This window comes from Drosophila navojoa, chromosome 2 (genome assembly GCF_054131105.1).
Source record: "Drosophila navojoa isolate 15081-1374.11 chromosome 2, UAZ_NAV_1.0, whole genome shotgun sequence".
NCBI classification, from domain to species: Eukaryota; Metazoa; Arthropoda; class Insecta; order Diptera; family Drosophilidae; genus Drosophila; species Drosophila navojoa.
The window spans coordinates 33,243,481-33,258,301 of record NC_142890.1 but is presented as its reverse complement, the minus strand read 5'-3'; the positions used below and the strand labels follow the sequence as shown (position 1 = coordinate 33,258,301).

At 40.9% G+C, this 14,821-nt stretch overlaps 1 protein-coding gene across 9 annotated transcripts in view; it reads right to left on the bottom strand.

Moving 5' to 3' along the window:
• Atg2 (Autophagy-related 2) overlaps positions 1-14,821 on the bottom strand; it is a 102,661-nt gene that overhangs the window by 53,893 nt on the left and 33,947 nt on the right. For 8 of the 9 annotated variants that reach the window (XR_016196933.1, XR_016196932.1, XR_016196934.1 and 5 more), the window contains 2 exons: positions 8,637-8,716; positions 6,614-6,756 (listed from right to left, as the gene is read on the bottom strand). Coding sequence is in view for 6 of the 9 variants with exons in the window: in XM_089260993.1 (XP_089117119.1) it covers positions 6,614-6,756; positions 8,637-8,716 (223 nt within the window). In the remaining 3 variants the exon portion in view is untranslated. The remainder of the gene's footprint in view (positions 1-6,613; positions 6,757-8,636; positions 8,717-14,821) is intronic. The other variant, XM_089261020.1, reaches the window with a different exon arrangement.

Below are 14,821 nucleotides of genomic sequence, written 5' to 3'. Positions count from 1 at the left end.
GAAAGTTTCATTAAGATTTTATGTCTAGAAATCAGATTATTCAACACATAAGTTCTCAAGATATTGCCAACACTGCAGCGCAGCCCAAGCGCAGTCGCTTGCGTCGGGCGTTACCGACTGCAGAATATTCATTCACACATTATAAGCAATTTACTAGCTAAGTTTTGCTCTAATACTGTATAAAATTCTATTTAACACGCCCCTACTGAGCGTAGACACATCATTTTTGGCCAGCTCATAGAACCGTAACCTAACCGCAAAATTTGGATGCTTACGCTAAAAAAAAAGTACTGAGTATTTTTCCATATGCCACGCTCCTAAAGCGGAATCGATAGAGATGGTTACTAGTAACTAAAGCTTTGAAGCTTCTAGCTCTTATAGTTAGTCGAAACTTTTTGGTTTTGGGTGGTCAGCCCGTATATGTATACGAGGTCTTTAGCATCAATAGTGTCCAAAATAAACGTGAATTTAAAAAATCCCTATATCTTCAGGTCCGATTAGCCACGCCCCTAGACAAATATTTTCTTCATACTCTTTAAGAATCATAACATTAGCTTACGTGCCAAATTTAAACGTTCTAGCTTTCAAACTCTAGGATATACAGTTTTATCCGATTTGTCACGCTCCAAAAGGGCGCAGACATATACGCTATAGCTCGTGATCTTGGATGGTCGATGCGGATCTACATTCCGAATTTCAGCTCATCAAATATGATTTCTTGTATATCGGAAAATGCATTTCACGATTTGTCACGCCTTCGAGGGCGGATCGGGAAAATCTAAACTTAATAAATCAGAGATATACACGAGTATGTGTTCCAATTTTCAAGTCTTTAGCCTCAATACAACCGAAATAAACTGCGTTCATACGGACAGCCGGACAGTAAGACGGACATTGCACAAAATTTATAATATAAAAAGAGTAAGAAAGCTCAACTAAAGAGTACTAGGCTATGAGAGCCCAACCAAGAACTGATATGAAAATCATTCTGCATTTTTTTATAAGAATTTACCATTTTCTTTTCATTTTTAAGCGTTAAGCATTTGTTACTTTAGACGTCACACTTGCGCAAATAGTAGAAATCTGGTGCATTCACTCTAACAGCGCTGGAAATTGCAGCGGACACTGCTCACTAATGTTGGTGAGTTGCTAAGCCTTAGCAAAGACAGCAACCTAACTTCTGTAGTGAATTCGCAGTTTTTAAAAGTAGTGCATACTTTCAGTAGAGCATAATCTGAGTTTAAGTTACTGCGCTCTCTAAGCTCAAATTATACAAGTAGCCATTGCCTACTACAGGCTTCACGCCTTGGTAGTCGGAGCAAAAATATATGCCATGATGGAGAACAAGCTGCAAGCTTTCGCGCGTGGTTCCTCGTTGCAGCGATCACCGCAGCCGTCGACTTTTAATCAGTCTCCAGTTGGTAAGTGCCAGGCACTTAAGTCACTAAAAGAAAAGGTTGTTCTGCCTATTTTGGGGGTCAGCGGCATACTGCTTACTGGCTTACGGCTTACTGAGAGAGATTCCCGCTAGACTGGACAGTTTCCACAAGACGGCAGAAGCGTTCTGTAACCGACCGTTTAAAAACTGCGAGGTGCAGACCACGCCACTTAAGAATGTATGCGATAAAGCTCAATCAGCGAGCACTAGTGCCATAGCAGAGAAAAACTCCCCCAAAAAACCGACGCCTAATAGAAGCGCAGCGAACCCAATGGAACCAATAACTCTACGGGCTGCAGCTGATAAGTTAAACTATGCAGGTCGACCGACACACGCGAACAGCTGGACGGTCGTTAAAGAACGCAAGCTTTTTCAAAAACGACCCAGCTATGCGGACAAGTGTCACGTAGTCAGGGCATCAGGAAAGGTCTTGGGCGACCGAGCGGTAGTTAAAGCACCAAATCGGCTCAGATTGAGATCCGTGATCTACAAGAGTTAGCTAGGACGGAGGAGATCTTAGAGGCAATCAGGGTTTAGTTGCATTTGGGAGACAGCAAAGAGCTACGGTTGCTCTTCCAGCTGGGAAACCTAAAACTCTGCTCGACCTTCCCAAATGTTAAGGTTTCTTCAGCTTAACTTAAATCATTGTGTCGCTGCCCAAGAAGAGAAGACCATAAGAGAAATATGTATAGACGTAGCCTTTGACCGATATGGTAACTTATGGCTCTACAGTTGCTACCTGGCTCCCAGCATGCAGCTCAGTGAATTCACAACTGTGCTTGACGAGCTTGCCGTGGATGCTAGGGGTCGGGAGGCCATTATAGAAGGATATTTTAACTCATGGGCGTTTGAATGGGGAAGCCACATAACAAATGTCAGAGGCCGTATCTTACTGAAGATCTTCACGACACTGGATGTTCCACTGCTGGGCACACTGGTCACGTGTTCACCTTCAGCCGGCCTGGATACGCATCTGTAATTGACATTACTTTTGTCACTTCATCCCTCGTTCGGGAAGCAACATGGAGCCCTTGCGATAGCCATACGGACAGCGATCATGCGGCACTTCTGTTTACAATAGGTGAGCCACCTGCCAGGGCATAAATCTTGTGAAGGGAATCGTATCGGCTGGATACTTTTTCAGAGGCCATCCAGGCAAGAAGAATCTATCAACGGGCTCGCGGTGGCTCTACGTTTTTTGAGAAACAATAAGCAAACAATTACCAGACAGCTAAAAAACAATTGAAGAAGGCCATTTGGACAAGTAAAAGAGAATGCTTCTTAGATAGTTTGGCCTACGGATCGCTTGGAGCTTAAATAAATTGTAGAAACGCTCTTTCCATAAAAATTAAGCTCCTTTCATGCCACGGAGTCCAAGTCTGCTGATCAGACTGAACGAAGAAGCAATCATAGCAGCTCTCAGAGGTCTTACGTCCCAAATCGTGCGCTAAAGCTTTCTCTCGCCTTTCACCCTAGTACGTTTGCCGTTTGTATACAATGAATGCTTAATTCAGGAGACGTTCCCTGCAACTTAAGGCTGGCTACCAGAAGAGCCATCGTCGTATAGACCAATCTGTCTCCTAGACACTGTGGGAAAGGTGTTTAAGGTTTGCACTAGACTGGAGACTTCTATTGCTAGCGCCGGAAGCCTGTCACCTAACCAATTTGGTTACGGAAACCCGGTCAACAACAGATGCGCTAGAAAAAGTTTTTGGCATGGCAACTTCAGCCATCCAACGCACCCGATTGTCGCGACCCTGGATGTAAAAAATGCCTTTAACACAGCAAATGGGGATATGATACTGGATGCCCTATCACAATATAATATCCTCAAATATCTAAAATAGATAATAAAGAGCTACTTCAGAGGAAGAACACTGGTATACAACACAAGTGAGGGTCCCCAAACTCATACAGTGTCAGCTGGAGTCCCCCAAGGTTTAGTGCAGAGGTCTCTCCTAGAATATTATGTACGACGGCGTACTGCGCTTGGAACTTCCAGCAGATGCTTTGCTGATGATGTAGCTGTCGACTCCATAGTCAAGGAGCTTCAAGATACTGAGGATATGTGCAGTGCAATGGCATACGAACAGGAGCTAATCTCGAGCTAGCGGCACACAAAACCGAAGTCGTCTTAATCAGCAGTCGGAAAAAAGTGGAAACTGCCAACATAATCGGCAGACTCTCCATTTAGTCAAAGAGGGTGATAAAATATCTAGGTATCCTGATAGACACAAGATTAACTTTCCGCGAGCATTTAGAATATGTGCAAAAAAGGGAATCTGATTCTTGTAGAGCTCTATGAAGAAATATGCTTAATATGTGGAACCAAAACAGCAACGACGTCTCCTTCTAATCATAAGGTCCGTCATCGTCTACGCTGCGCCAATATGGGCAAGTGCGATCGCAACGCCGACCTAGCGCATTCAGAGTCTGCTGCGCATTCAGAACAGTCTCTGACTACGCGGCACTCGTCATAGCATGGCATGGTGCCTCTGGAGGACTTAGTCGCCGAAGCCGTGGAACGGAATGCACACGAGCCTATACGATGGAACGATATCAGACCGAACAGCATGGAAAAGAAGGTGGAACAGCTCAACTAAAGGCCGGTGGACACATACTCTTATCCCGGAGCTTGAGCCATGGATAACCCGAAAACACGGCGAAGTTAATTTTTATCTTTCACAGATTCATTCGGGACATGGATGCTTTCGGAGCTACTTGAAGTGCTTTGGCCACAAAGAAACCAACGACTACTCTTGGTGCGAACGAGGTCTAATGGGGGCCGCCAACCACGTCTTATTCGAATGTGGACGCTTCCCAGGAGGAAGCAGTGGGCCGATTCATTATAGCGGACAACATAGTCAATGCTGGAATCGAAGGCAGCTTGAAAACTTATAAACACTTTCGCGGCTATAATTATGATGGAGCTGTGCAGAGTCGACTGAAGATGAGCTGTCCCAGGCTAAGGGAGTGCAAAGCAAGCATCGTGCGCTGCCCTTAGCCTCCTAAACACATATTGTATTATATAAGTAAAGTTGTTAATAAACGAATATATAAAACAAGTAAGAAAACTCTAGTCGAGAGGGCTCGACTATATACTACCCTGAACCAAACTAATAAAAACGCACATTTGGGTTATATTTAAATATATAAATGAAATAGAAAACTCATTTAATTAAATATATATAAATTTTGAAACAATTAAAAAAAAAAAACTACAACGCGCCCAGGATTGGAGCCCGAGACCTCGCGATCGAGCGCCACGCCTTTTACCACGCCTCCTTCTGCCTGTTATATACATTATAACAAAACCATTATACCCTGATTTCCCATTTTCAATGGGTTCAGGGTATAAAAAACACACACACACAGACACACGCACACACACACTATATACACAGGCGACTACGCTTGGGCTGCGCTGCTGTGTTGACAATATTATGAGAATTTATTTATTACAGAATTTAATATCTATACGTACAATCTTAATAAAACTTTCAGAACGTTATGTTCCAATGTATGTGTTGAAGCGCTAGTATTCTCTTGGTTAATTTCCAGCGAGTTTCGGCGGCGGACAAGTTCTAAACGTTACTGACTTCTTTGTCTCAACCATTTCTTGTGCTTGCCACCGAACCACACTCAGCGACAGCTACAAACGCTGTCGCCCAGCTACAACGGGACATTTTCATGCTCACGCAATATTCTTATGAAATTACAACAGTTGGAAATAGCAAACAACTCCTATTTCACATACTGACCACCAAATACTCTCAATAGTTTCACTATGCAACTTGCGCTCATGTGTGACCAAAATAACCGCTATACTCTGTCATAGAGCATTCTTTGTTTAAGGACATCGAACACACACAGGCTCAACTCACACAATCACAAGTGCGAAGGCACGCATAAAGGAAAATTAACATATTAGTACTACTTGCACTTCGACATATGTATATTCCGAAGCACAAGTCTTCAGTACTTGAAATGCGCCTATTGCAAACATGAGGGTGAGGGGGTGGATGTAAAGGTGGGCAGTAAAAATTAACAAAAATTGTAATTGTACAAAATATGTCTTAATATATACTTAAAATTTGGAGACTGTAGCTTTAAAGATGTAGGCGTTATAATTATACTCATTCACGAAAGTGAAATGAGTATATTGGTTTTGTGCAATGTCCGTAGTGCTGTCCGTATGAACGCAGTCTATTTCGGAAATTTGGAACACTTACTCGTGTATATCTTCCTTTATAAAGTGTTAAAACTTTCCGGATCCGCCCACTAGGGGCGTGGCAAATCGGAAAATGAAATTACCGATATGCCAGAAATCATGTTAGTTGAAGAGCACCACCACCCGAGTTTACGTGCAAATCGGATAAAAAAGTATTGCATTGAGTTTTTAAGTTGGAATGTTAAAATTAGGCACATGAGCTAATGTTATGCTTCTAAAAGAATTGAATTGAAATTATATTTCTACGCCTTTTAGGGGCGTGACCCCCTATCTCCTAATGTATAAGAGCTAGAAGCTTCAAACTTGAATAGTTAAGTTACTAGTAACATCCTCCATAAATTTCTCAAATAATATTGTTACGCCTCTTTAGGGGCGTGGCATATCAAGCGTAAGCACCCAAATTTTGCAGATAGGTTACGGTTAGCTTATTCTACGAGCTGGCCAAAAATGAAGTGTCTACGCCCAGTCGACGCGTGGCAAATTGAGAAAAACTGAACTTTCTGAAGTATTAGAGCTAAACTTAGCTACTAAATTGCTTGTGTTGTGAATGAGTATTCCGCAGTCGGTAACGTCCGACTGCAACATTTGTACTTGTTTTATAACTGAATTTCGTTAAGGACTTTTTTTGATAACAAAATAACGGGATGATATATCGATTTTTAGAGATAAACTTGATATGCGCGCGCTATGTACGTATATTAATAAAAAAAATTTGAAGTCTCTTCTGAACAGGACAGTCAGACGGACTCAGCTCGTCGCCCTGATCAAGAATATATATACTTTGTGGGGTCTGCCACGCCTCTTTCTGGCTGTTACATAAATTTTAACAAAACCATTATACGCTGATTTCCCATTTTCAATGGGTTCAGGGTATAAAAACTAAGGAAGTGTACTTAAAACTTTTTCGGGACTTTCGGTATTACTTATCAAATAAATATACAAACCTGAATTATCATGAAATCCTTCAATATGTGTTGAATAGCCATATGTGCACTTAGAACTAAAGGGCGATCTACGTTTTTGTCTCGGACAGTTTTCAATAGAACTTATTGATGCATCATCTTCGAAATCGATTTTAAAGCAAATTCTAAAAAATATATAATAAATATAGAATACATCATTTTATCATTCGTATAGCATTAGTTCTTAGCTATAATCTTCGCAATTTTACATATATGAGGGTGAGAGGGTTTATATAAAGGTGGGGGTAAAAATGGAAATTCTATGAAGTACATATGAATCTACATTTAAAATTTTGCGATTCTAGTTCTAAAGAAGTAGATATAAATTTATTACTGATTTTCGATAATGAACAAGTTATCGGTTTTTGAAAAACAAAAACAATATGGCCGTGGTATACACGAACCTAGGAAAATTTTAAGTCTCTATTATACGGACAGATGGACGGCCGGAAAGTACTATATCGACTCAGCTCGGTGCCCTGATCAAGAATATATATACTTTTTGGGGTGCACCACACCTCCTTCTGCCTGTTACATACATTTAACATGTTACATACATTTAAAATAATTGCACTATGAGGAATTTCGCGGTTTTTTTTTTCGAAGTATTAAAATGTACCATTTTTGTATGTTAAAATCTTAATAAAACTTCAATCTTTCAGTTACTCTACCCAAAATGTTAAATAAGAGTCTACTGTTAAGTATAACACCTGCTATCTTCGAAAAGCACGTGTTTTCTTTTCAGCTTACAATTTTTGGTAACCGATTTTCAAATTGTCGTTGTTAGACCGACAAAAATTTTTAGAAATTTAAAAAGGTTATAAATTATTTGTTTTTATTCTTGGTTTAAATAACATGTTTGAGCTCGTTCCATTAATTATTTGTAAAATTAGCAAGTGTTGTCAAATGCCATTTTCTGTAAATAAAATTTAACTTTGCAATTACATATAAAACAGCCATAAGGGCAATTGTGTGTCGAAGACTCATTAATTTTTAGAATGTGACTACGATCTGAACTTTAACCAAGCAACAGTAATTATGAATTCTTTTAAAGCGAAACTAAATAAGACTAATGATTCAACCTATTAATCATAATAAGAAAGTAAAAGCCGCTTTTTTTGCCAAAGTTTAAATACCAAAGGGAAGAAATGCCACAAGAACAAAAACCACCTGACATCTATGAATGACTGCCTAAATAACTGCTCATTCGAGGCAAATTATGGAAAATATTGTTCATCCTGTAGGCATTTCTGGCAAAGAAGCGTGTGACTTGCTCAACCAGGTATATAAATTAGACAAATTTTATCACGTTTGGAAGCATTGCAGAATTTCGAAATTTCGCTGGTGTTTGTAATGAAGTTGTACGGCTTGTATTCTGTAAAATTGAAGGCACAATTTAATCGGTTGAAGACCCCGAAGTTTTCTTAGCGTATCAATATTTCTGGCTGATCTGGAACACTGACCAGACAATACATAGATGAGACATGTAGAGCAAACGTTTTCAACGCCGTATTTGCTCAGCTCAGTCTCTTGAGGCTCTCTTTCCCTTTCCCTATATGGTCACTCAAATCATCCAAAATTTGAAATTTGTCCACGACGATCCCAGCTCTTGCCTTTTGATTCAATGGAAATCAGGATATAATGCAAATTTTAAATAAATAAACTCAACCGTATTTTATAGAGGTTCGGATTTTGTTGTAACTTATTCTGTTTCTTGTGTAAGCAGAAAATGCGAAAAATTATTGTGTTTTGTGAAACTGCATGTTATAGGCAGAAGGTGACATATATTCTTGGCTGAATCGATATATATATACAGTTTGAGTATATAAGAGTATATATTTCATATTTTTAGTATAAAGTATAAAAGCACCGATTTTTTATTTGAAATCTTTCTCATTAATTGTAAACAATTCTGGTCCTGGTAAAAAGAAGTTATATTTGTAAATCACCTTATTAGTAAGTGTGTTCAATAATATATAAATGGTTATAGGACAATATTACTTACTTATCGGCGTCAGTTAGACCATCCAATTTACTATAGTACGAACATTGCAATATTTTAATTTCGGTTTCAAACGTATCATTCTGAAAAAATTGGGATTTGTGGTACATTTTAAGATTATTACATAAGTAAAACAAATAAGATACATCTAGTCGAGATAAGTCGATATCCGGACTTCTTTCACACATACATCACCACGCACGTATAAGCATGCCATCTGATATCTGCGCAATAAGCAGCGAATGTGCTCGGGCTGCAATGCGGAAATATTTAGAGAATTTTTTTTTTTGAATAATTTCCCTTAGAGTAAGGCTCATCTAAAACAGCCTGCCCGATCTGCGTGGTTACGCCCGCCCATATCCATTGCGGAATCTGGTGGCAGAGAAGTTCGAGGAGCTGGAGAAGGACCGGCAGAGATAGCGGCAGCAGCCCCCGCGCATTGGAGTGCGAACATCTAACTACTCCCAATCGAGAAAAGCGTTTCATGTGGATAAGGAGGTGAAGGGAACGAACAGGACCAAAAAGCAGCGGTATCTTCGACGGAAGAAGGACAATTTCCATTGGTAGCAGATGCGCTCTCACGGCAGCTTTTGAAGAGGCGAGCCGCTTGGTCGCTAGTAAGGAGACGCCAGCGGCGCAAATAGCTGCTGGAAGAGAGTCACGATGCAGCCGCCGCTAGCCATCTTTGGAGTCGAAAAACAATTGCTCGGATGACTGCACGATACTACTGGCCTAGTTGCGTTGCGAACTGGGTAATGATCTTATGTATACACATTGCAAACACATGCACACACACATTTATATGCATCCACACGCATGCATAACCACAACTCTGCACTGCAGTGTGGGCAATAGTATAAGAATTTATTTGTTGACTAATTTAATTTCTAGACGGACAATTTTAATGAAACTTTGAGAACGTACTAATAATCCAAAACACAAGTCTCTAGTACTTGAAATAATTTTTTCTTTGGGGGCGAACGATCCAATATATGTTTATACACACTAAATCTGAAGTTCAAATCAAACCCTATTCAATTGTACTATTATTTTCGATAAACATGTTAACGAATGAGTTATCGAAAAAGTAAGATAAACTCGTACTGCGTATGGTATACACTAGTATGAATGCCAAATTTCAGTTTACTAGCTCTTATATCTTTTGAGATCGACGCACTCATACGGATGGACGGACTGATAGACAGACAGGGCTATTATGACTTAAGAATATATATACTTTATGGGGTTTGCGATGATTCTTTCTGCCCGTTACATACTTTTCACAAAAACATTAAACCCGGATTTCTCATTTTCAATAGGTTCAGTGTATAAAATGAACACAGCCAAAATTTGGTTAAAATCTCACAATTTTTTCGTCGAAGGCGCGTACAGGTGCCAAAGCCACTGGGGGCTGCAAAGCCTACATGTGATTTTTCAGTAGTGCCCGGTGTGGACAGAGGCAGCGTTGGCCTATCATGTACACGAGGCATGCTGGGATGGTGTGGCTGCAGACGCCTGCCACGCGACTGGCTCCACCAGCTGTGTAACTTCAGGCGTCGAATAGCTTGACAACCGATCCTCGCGCACTGGCCAGCGGCTTGAATGGAGCTGTGCGTGAAAGAGGTTTGGCCCACAAGCGTATTGACACCAAGGATTTAATGGCATAAATGGCAACTGACGCGCGCACATGCGCCAATGAACCCGGACGCTGCAAAACCAATAGATGAGTTTTGCAACAGCGCCCGGCGTGGGCAGAGGCGGCGGCAGGTCAACAGACATCAAGGAGAAGACAGCCTGGACTTTAAAATTAAGGGGAATTTAAAAATTGTACAGTCTATTCACTAACTAGCAGCATACAGCATTGCCAGCAGTAAGTAAAATTGCAGCTGATGGCGTTAACAGCAGCGACCAGCTCAAAATGGAGCACCGCAGATTGGAGTGGCGCAGAACGGAGCGGCCGAAGGGAGAGATGAGCGTGAGGAGCAAGTCAAGTAAAGACATACCTGATAAATCTCAATGTTGAAATCATTTTAAGAATAACCCCTCTCCTATTTTGAAACAATTTGAAAGCGGCTAGTCCCACAGTTTGGCAAGAGTGTTTACACACAGGGAAAACATTTTAATGTTTTGAAGTGAAATAAAAACAGTAATATGTATATAAATGCTATTTAAATGAAAAAAAAGTAAATTAAATTATAAACTTATTAGTAATTAAAAAAAAAAAAACATATATTTTCATTAAAAAAAGAAACCACAAAAAACCAATATTAGTAAAAACAAGTAAGAACGGAATGCTCATTCACACCCCATACGCAATTTAGTAGCCAAGATTTGCTCTAATATAGAACAAGCTAACCGTAACCAAGCTGCAAAATTTGAATGCTTACTCTCCAAATATGAACAAATTGCAGGGTATTTTTCGATATGCCATGCCCCTAAAGATTCGTAATAGTCTTATTTGGGGAACCGATAGAGGACATTACTGGTAACTTAACTATCCAAATTTGAAATTTCTAGCTTTTATACTTTAGGAGATATCAACTTTTGCGGTTTGCCACGTGTATGTGTGTGTGTGTGATTGCGTGTGTATAAGTGTGTTTGTGTGTGTTTTTTTTTATTTTTATTTTTTTTTTTATATTCGTTTATTAACAACCTTATTTACAACAATATGAGTGCGCACGATGCTTGCGGGACGGCCGTAAAGCGAGCACTTTGAAATCTTTTAACTCTTTGAACTCTTCGCTCGATTCTGCGAAGCTCCATCATGATTGTGGTCACGAAGGTGCTTATGAGTTTCCAACCTGCCTCCGATCCCAACATCACGTTGACCATGTTGTCCGCTCTAATGGATCGGCCTAATACTTCTTCCAGACAACGCCTCTCCTCTAGGAAGCGTCCACATTCGAATAAGACGTGGTTGGCATCCTTGTGTGTTCCATTTGCCGGGTTTGCGGGTTATCCATGGCTCAAGCTCAGGTATAAGAGTATGTGTCCACCGGCCTTTAGATGAGCTGTTCCAGCTTCTTTTCCATCGTGCAATGCTGTTCGCTCTAATATTATTGCGTCGTATAGGCTCGTGTGCATTCCGCTCCACGGCTTCGGCGACTAAGTCCTCCAGAGGCACCATGCTGGCTATGACGAGCGCCGAGTCTTCAGAGACTGTTCTGAATGCGCAGTAGACTCTGCGCTCAGTCTGTAGATCGCGCAAATGCCCCGGCTGTATTAGAGCATTCACTGTATTCAATGCGCACATATTGCGTATACGCCATGTCGACGAGTCGATATACAGGACACAAGTCTGCCTGGCGCCAACTGTCTGCGCTTTGTTGTCTAGCTGGCGATACCATCCCCAAAAAAATAGAAGAAGAAAAAAAGGACCACTGTAATATACACGCGCACAACATGCAGTCACACACACACACACACACACAGCGACACAGACACACGGATATATTGTATATAGCCTGGCAATGAATTGCATATTGCGGGTCGATCGCATCTAAATGTTAGGCTGACCCACGCTTTCGAGGTCAATAATTAAAATTTAATGCGTGTTTAACCAGTGTTTGTTTGACTTTTACAAGGCCATATATAATATGTAGCTATATATGACGTTTATTAGAAGGAGACGTGGTTGCTGTTTTGGTTCCACGTGTTAAGCATATTTCTTCAGAGAGCTCTACAAGAATCAGATTCCCTTTTTTGCACATATTCTAAATGCTCGCGGAAAGTTAATCTTGTGTCTATCACGATACCTAGATATTTTATCACCCTCTTTGACTAAATGGAGAGTCTGCCGATCTTTATATTGGCAGTTTCCACTTTTTTCCGACTGCTGATTAAGACGACTTCGGCTTTGTGTGCCGCTAGCTCGAGATTAACTCCTGTCAACCAGGTTCGTATGCGATGGATACTTGCACTGCACATATCCTCAGTTTCTTTAAGCTCCTTGCCTTCGCTCGTGTTGTAGATCCTCTGAAGTAGATCATTATTATTTATTTTAGATATTACATCCAGGGTCGCGACAATGCAGTATTGCTTCGTCTCCATCTGGTGCCTTGGATGGCGGAAGTTGCCAGGCCAACAACTTTTTCTAGCGCATCTGTTGTTGACCGGGTTTCCGTAACCAAATTGGTTAGGTGACAGGCTTCCGGCGCTAGCAATGGAAGTCTCCAGTCTAGAGCAAACCTTAAACACCTTTCCCACAGTGTCTAGGAGACAGATTGGTCTAAATGGCAGATGGCTCCTCTGGTGGTTTGCCAGTCTTGGGTAGCAATACCAAGTTCTGGATTTTCCAGGTTGCAGGGAACGTCTCCTTAAGCGTTCATTGTATAATTCGGCAAACGTACTAGGGTGCAAGGAGAGGGCTAGCTTTAGCGCACAATTTGGGACGTAAGACCTCTGAGAGCTGTATGATTGCCTCTTCAATTGTTTTCAAGCTGTCTGGTAATTGTTTGCTAATTGTTTCTCAAAAATCGTAGAGCTACCGCGAGCCCGTTGATAGATTCTTCTCGCCTGGATGGTCTCTGAAAAAGTATCCAGCCGATACGATTCCCTTCACAAGGTTGACGCCCTGGCAGGTGGCTCACCTATTGTGAACAGAAGTGCCGCATGATCGCTGTCCGTATAGCTATCGCAAGGGCTCCATGTTGCTTCCCGAATGAGGCATGAAGTGACAAAAGTAATGTCAATAACAGATCCGTATCCAGCCCGGCTGAAGGTGAACACGTTACCAGTGTTCAGCAGTGCAACATCCAGTGTCGCGAATATCGATACGGCCTCTGCAATTTGTTGTGTGGCTTCCCCATTCAAACTCCCTTGAGTTAAAATATCCTGCTATAATGGCCTTCCGACCCCTAGAATCCTCGGCAAGCTCGTCAAGCACCGTTGCGAATTGACTGAGCTGCATGCTGGGTGCCATTGAATGACTTGACATCCGAAAGTACATTCGCTGAGTTGCCACATACCCACAACACAGCTTTGCCATTTGCGTCTGTTACCCATGCTCTATGGCAGGCCGACCTACGATGATGACGCTCACTGAGAAAGGCTACGTCTATACATTTTTCTCTTACGGTCTGGCTGCCTGCTGACTCACCAGTGGTGCCAATTTGTCCTTTTCCGGACAGATCTGCCTTGTTTTTAAGGGCTTTGTTCGGAAAAAATATCAAACATCCTCTATTCGGAAGTCTGTCCTTTTTTGTGAATGCGTGTTCATATTTTCCCAGTTGGTTGGTTGTTTTTCCAGTTGATCGGTTGTGGATGCAACAGATTTCTATTTATTAATATTACCGAACAGTTGAACAAAACTTTAACATAAAATATACTAAATTGTGTACTGATATTTGTTTAAGAACAGTGCCAAAATGAGTATAACAGTGATAAATTGAATTGCTTAGATGCCTTATATGTATTATCGATATCGGTTTAATTGCTTTTTAAATTGTGCTCCATGCGAAAAGTGTAATAAAATGCCCAAAGAAACGTATAGGCGAAAATTTCGAGATTGCTGGCTACAACAGCCAAATTTTAAGTCGTGGATAGCCCGTGATGAAGACGACTATATAGTGTACTGCAGAATCTGCAAATGCAGTATTAATTGCAAAATCGATCGCACACATATGGCGACAAAAAAGCATATGCAAAATGCTTCTGCTTTGCGCAAAAAAACAAAATGTGTTTTAAGCCGGCAGAATCTCCCGAATCTAGTCGTCAAGAAGCTGCATTAGCTCTGTTCATAGCAAAGCATTGTGCGATTGAGCCTGTAGATCATCTCATAGAACTTTGCAAAGTGAATTTTGAAGTTCACAATTTAATATTGCACAGAACAAAGTGCACCAGTCTAATTAAAAATGTGCTGGCTGTGCTCTTTAAGGACGTTTTACGAGACGACCTGGCCAACAAAAAGGTTAGTCTCTTAATTGACGAAAGTACGGATATATATATAACCAAGATTTCGGGTATGTAACCGTGATTAATTATGCAATATATATTATAAACATTGTGAACTTTCTAGGGGTTGCTGATATATTTACAGCGCGAAACGGAAGGAAGTTATATAGACGTTCCTTTCGCTTATCTGAATCGAAAGTGGAGACGCTGAGACAATCGTCAATTCCCTGGTGAACGAACTCTCCCATCTTAAAATACCATTTAATAGGTATTGGCACGGACAATGCCAATGTTAT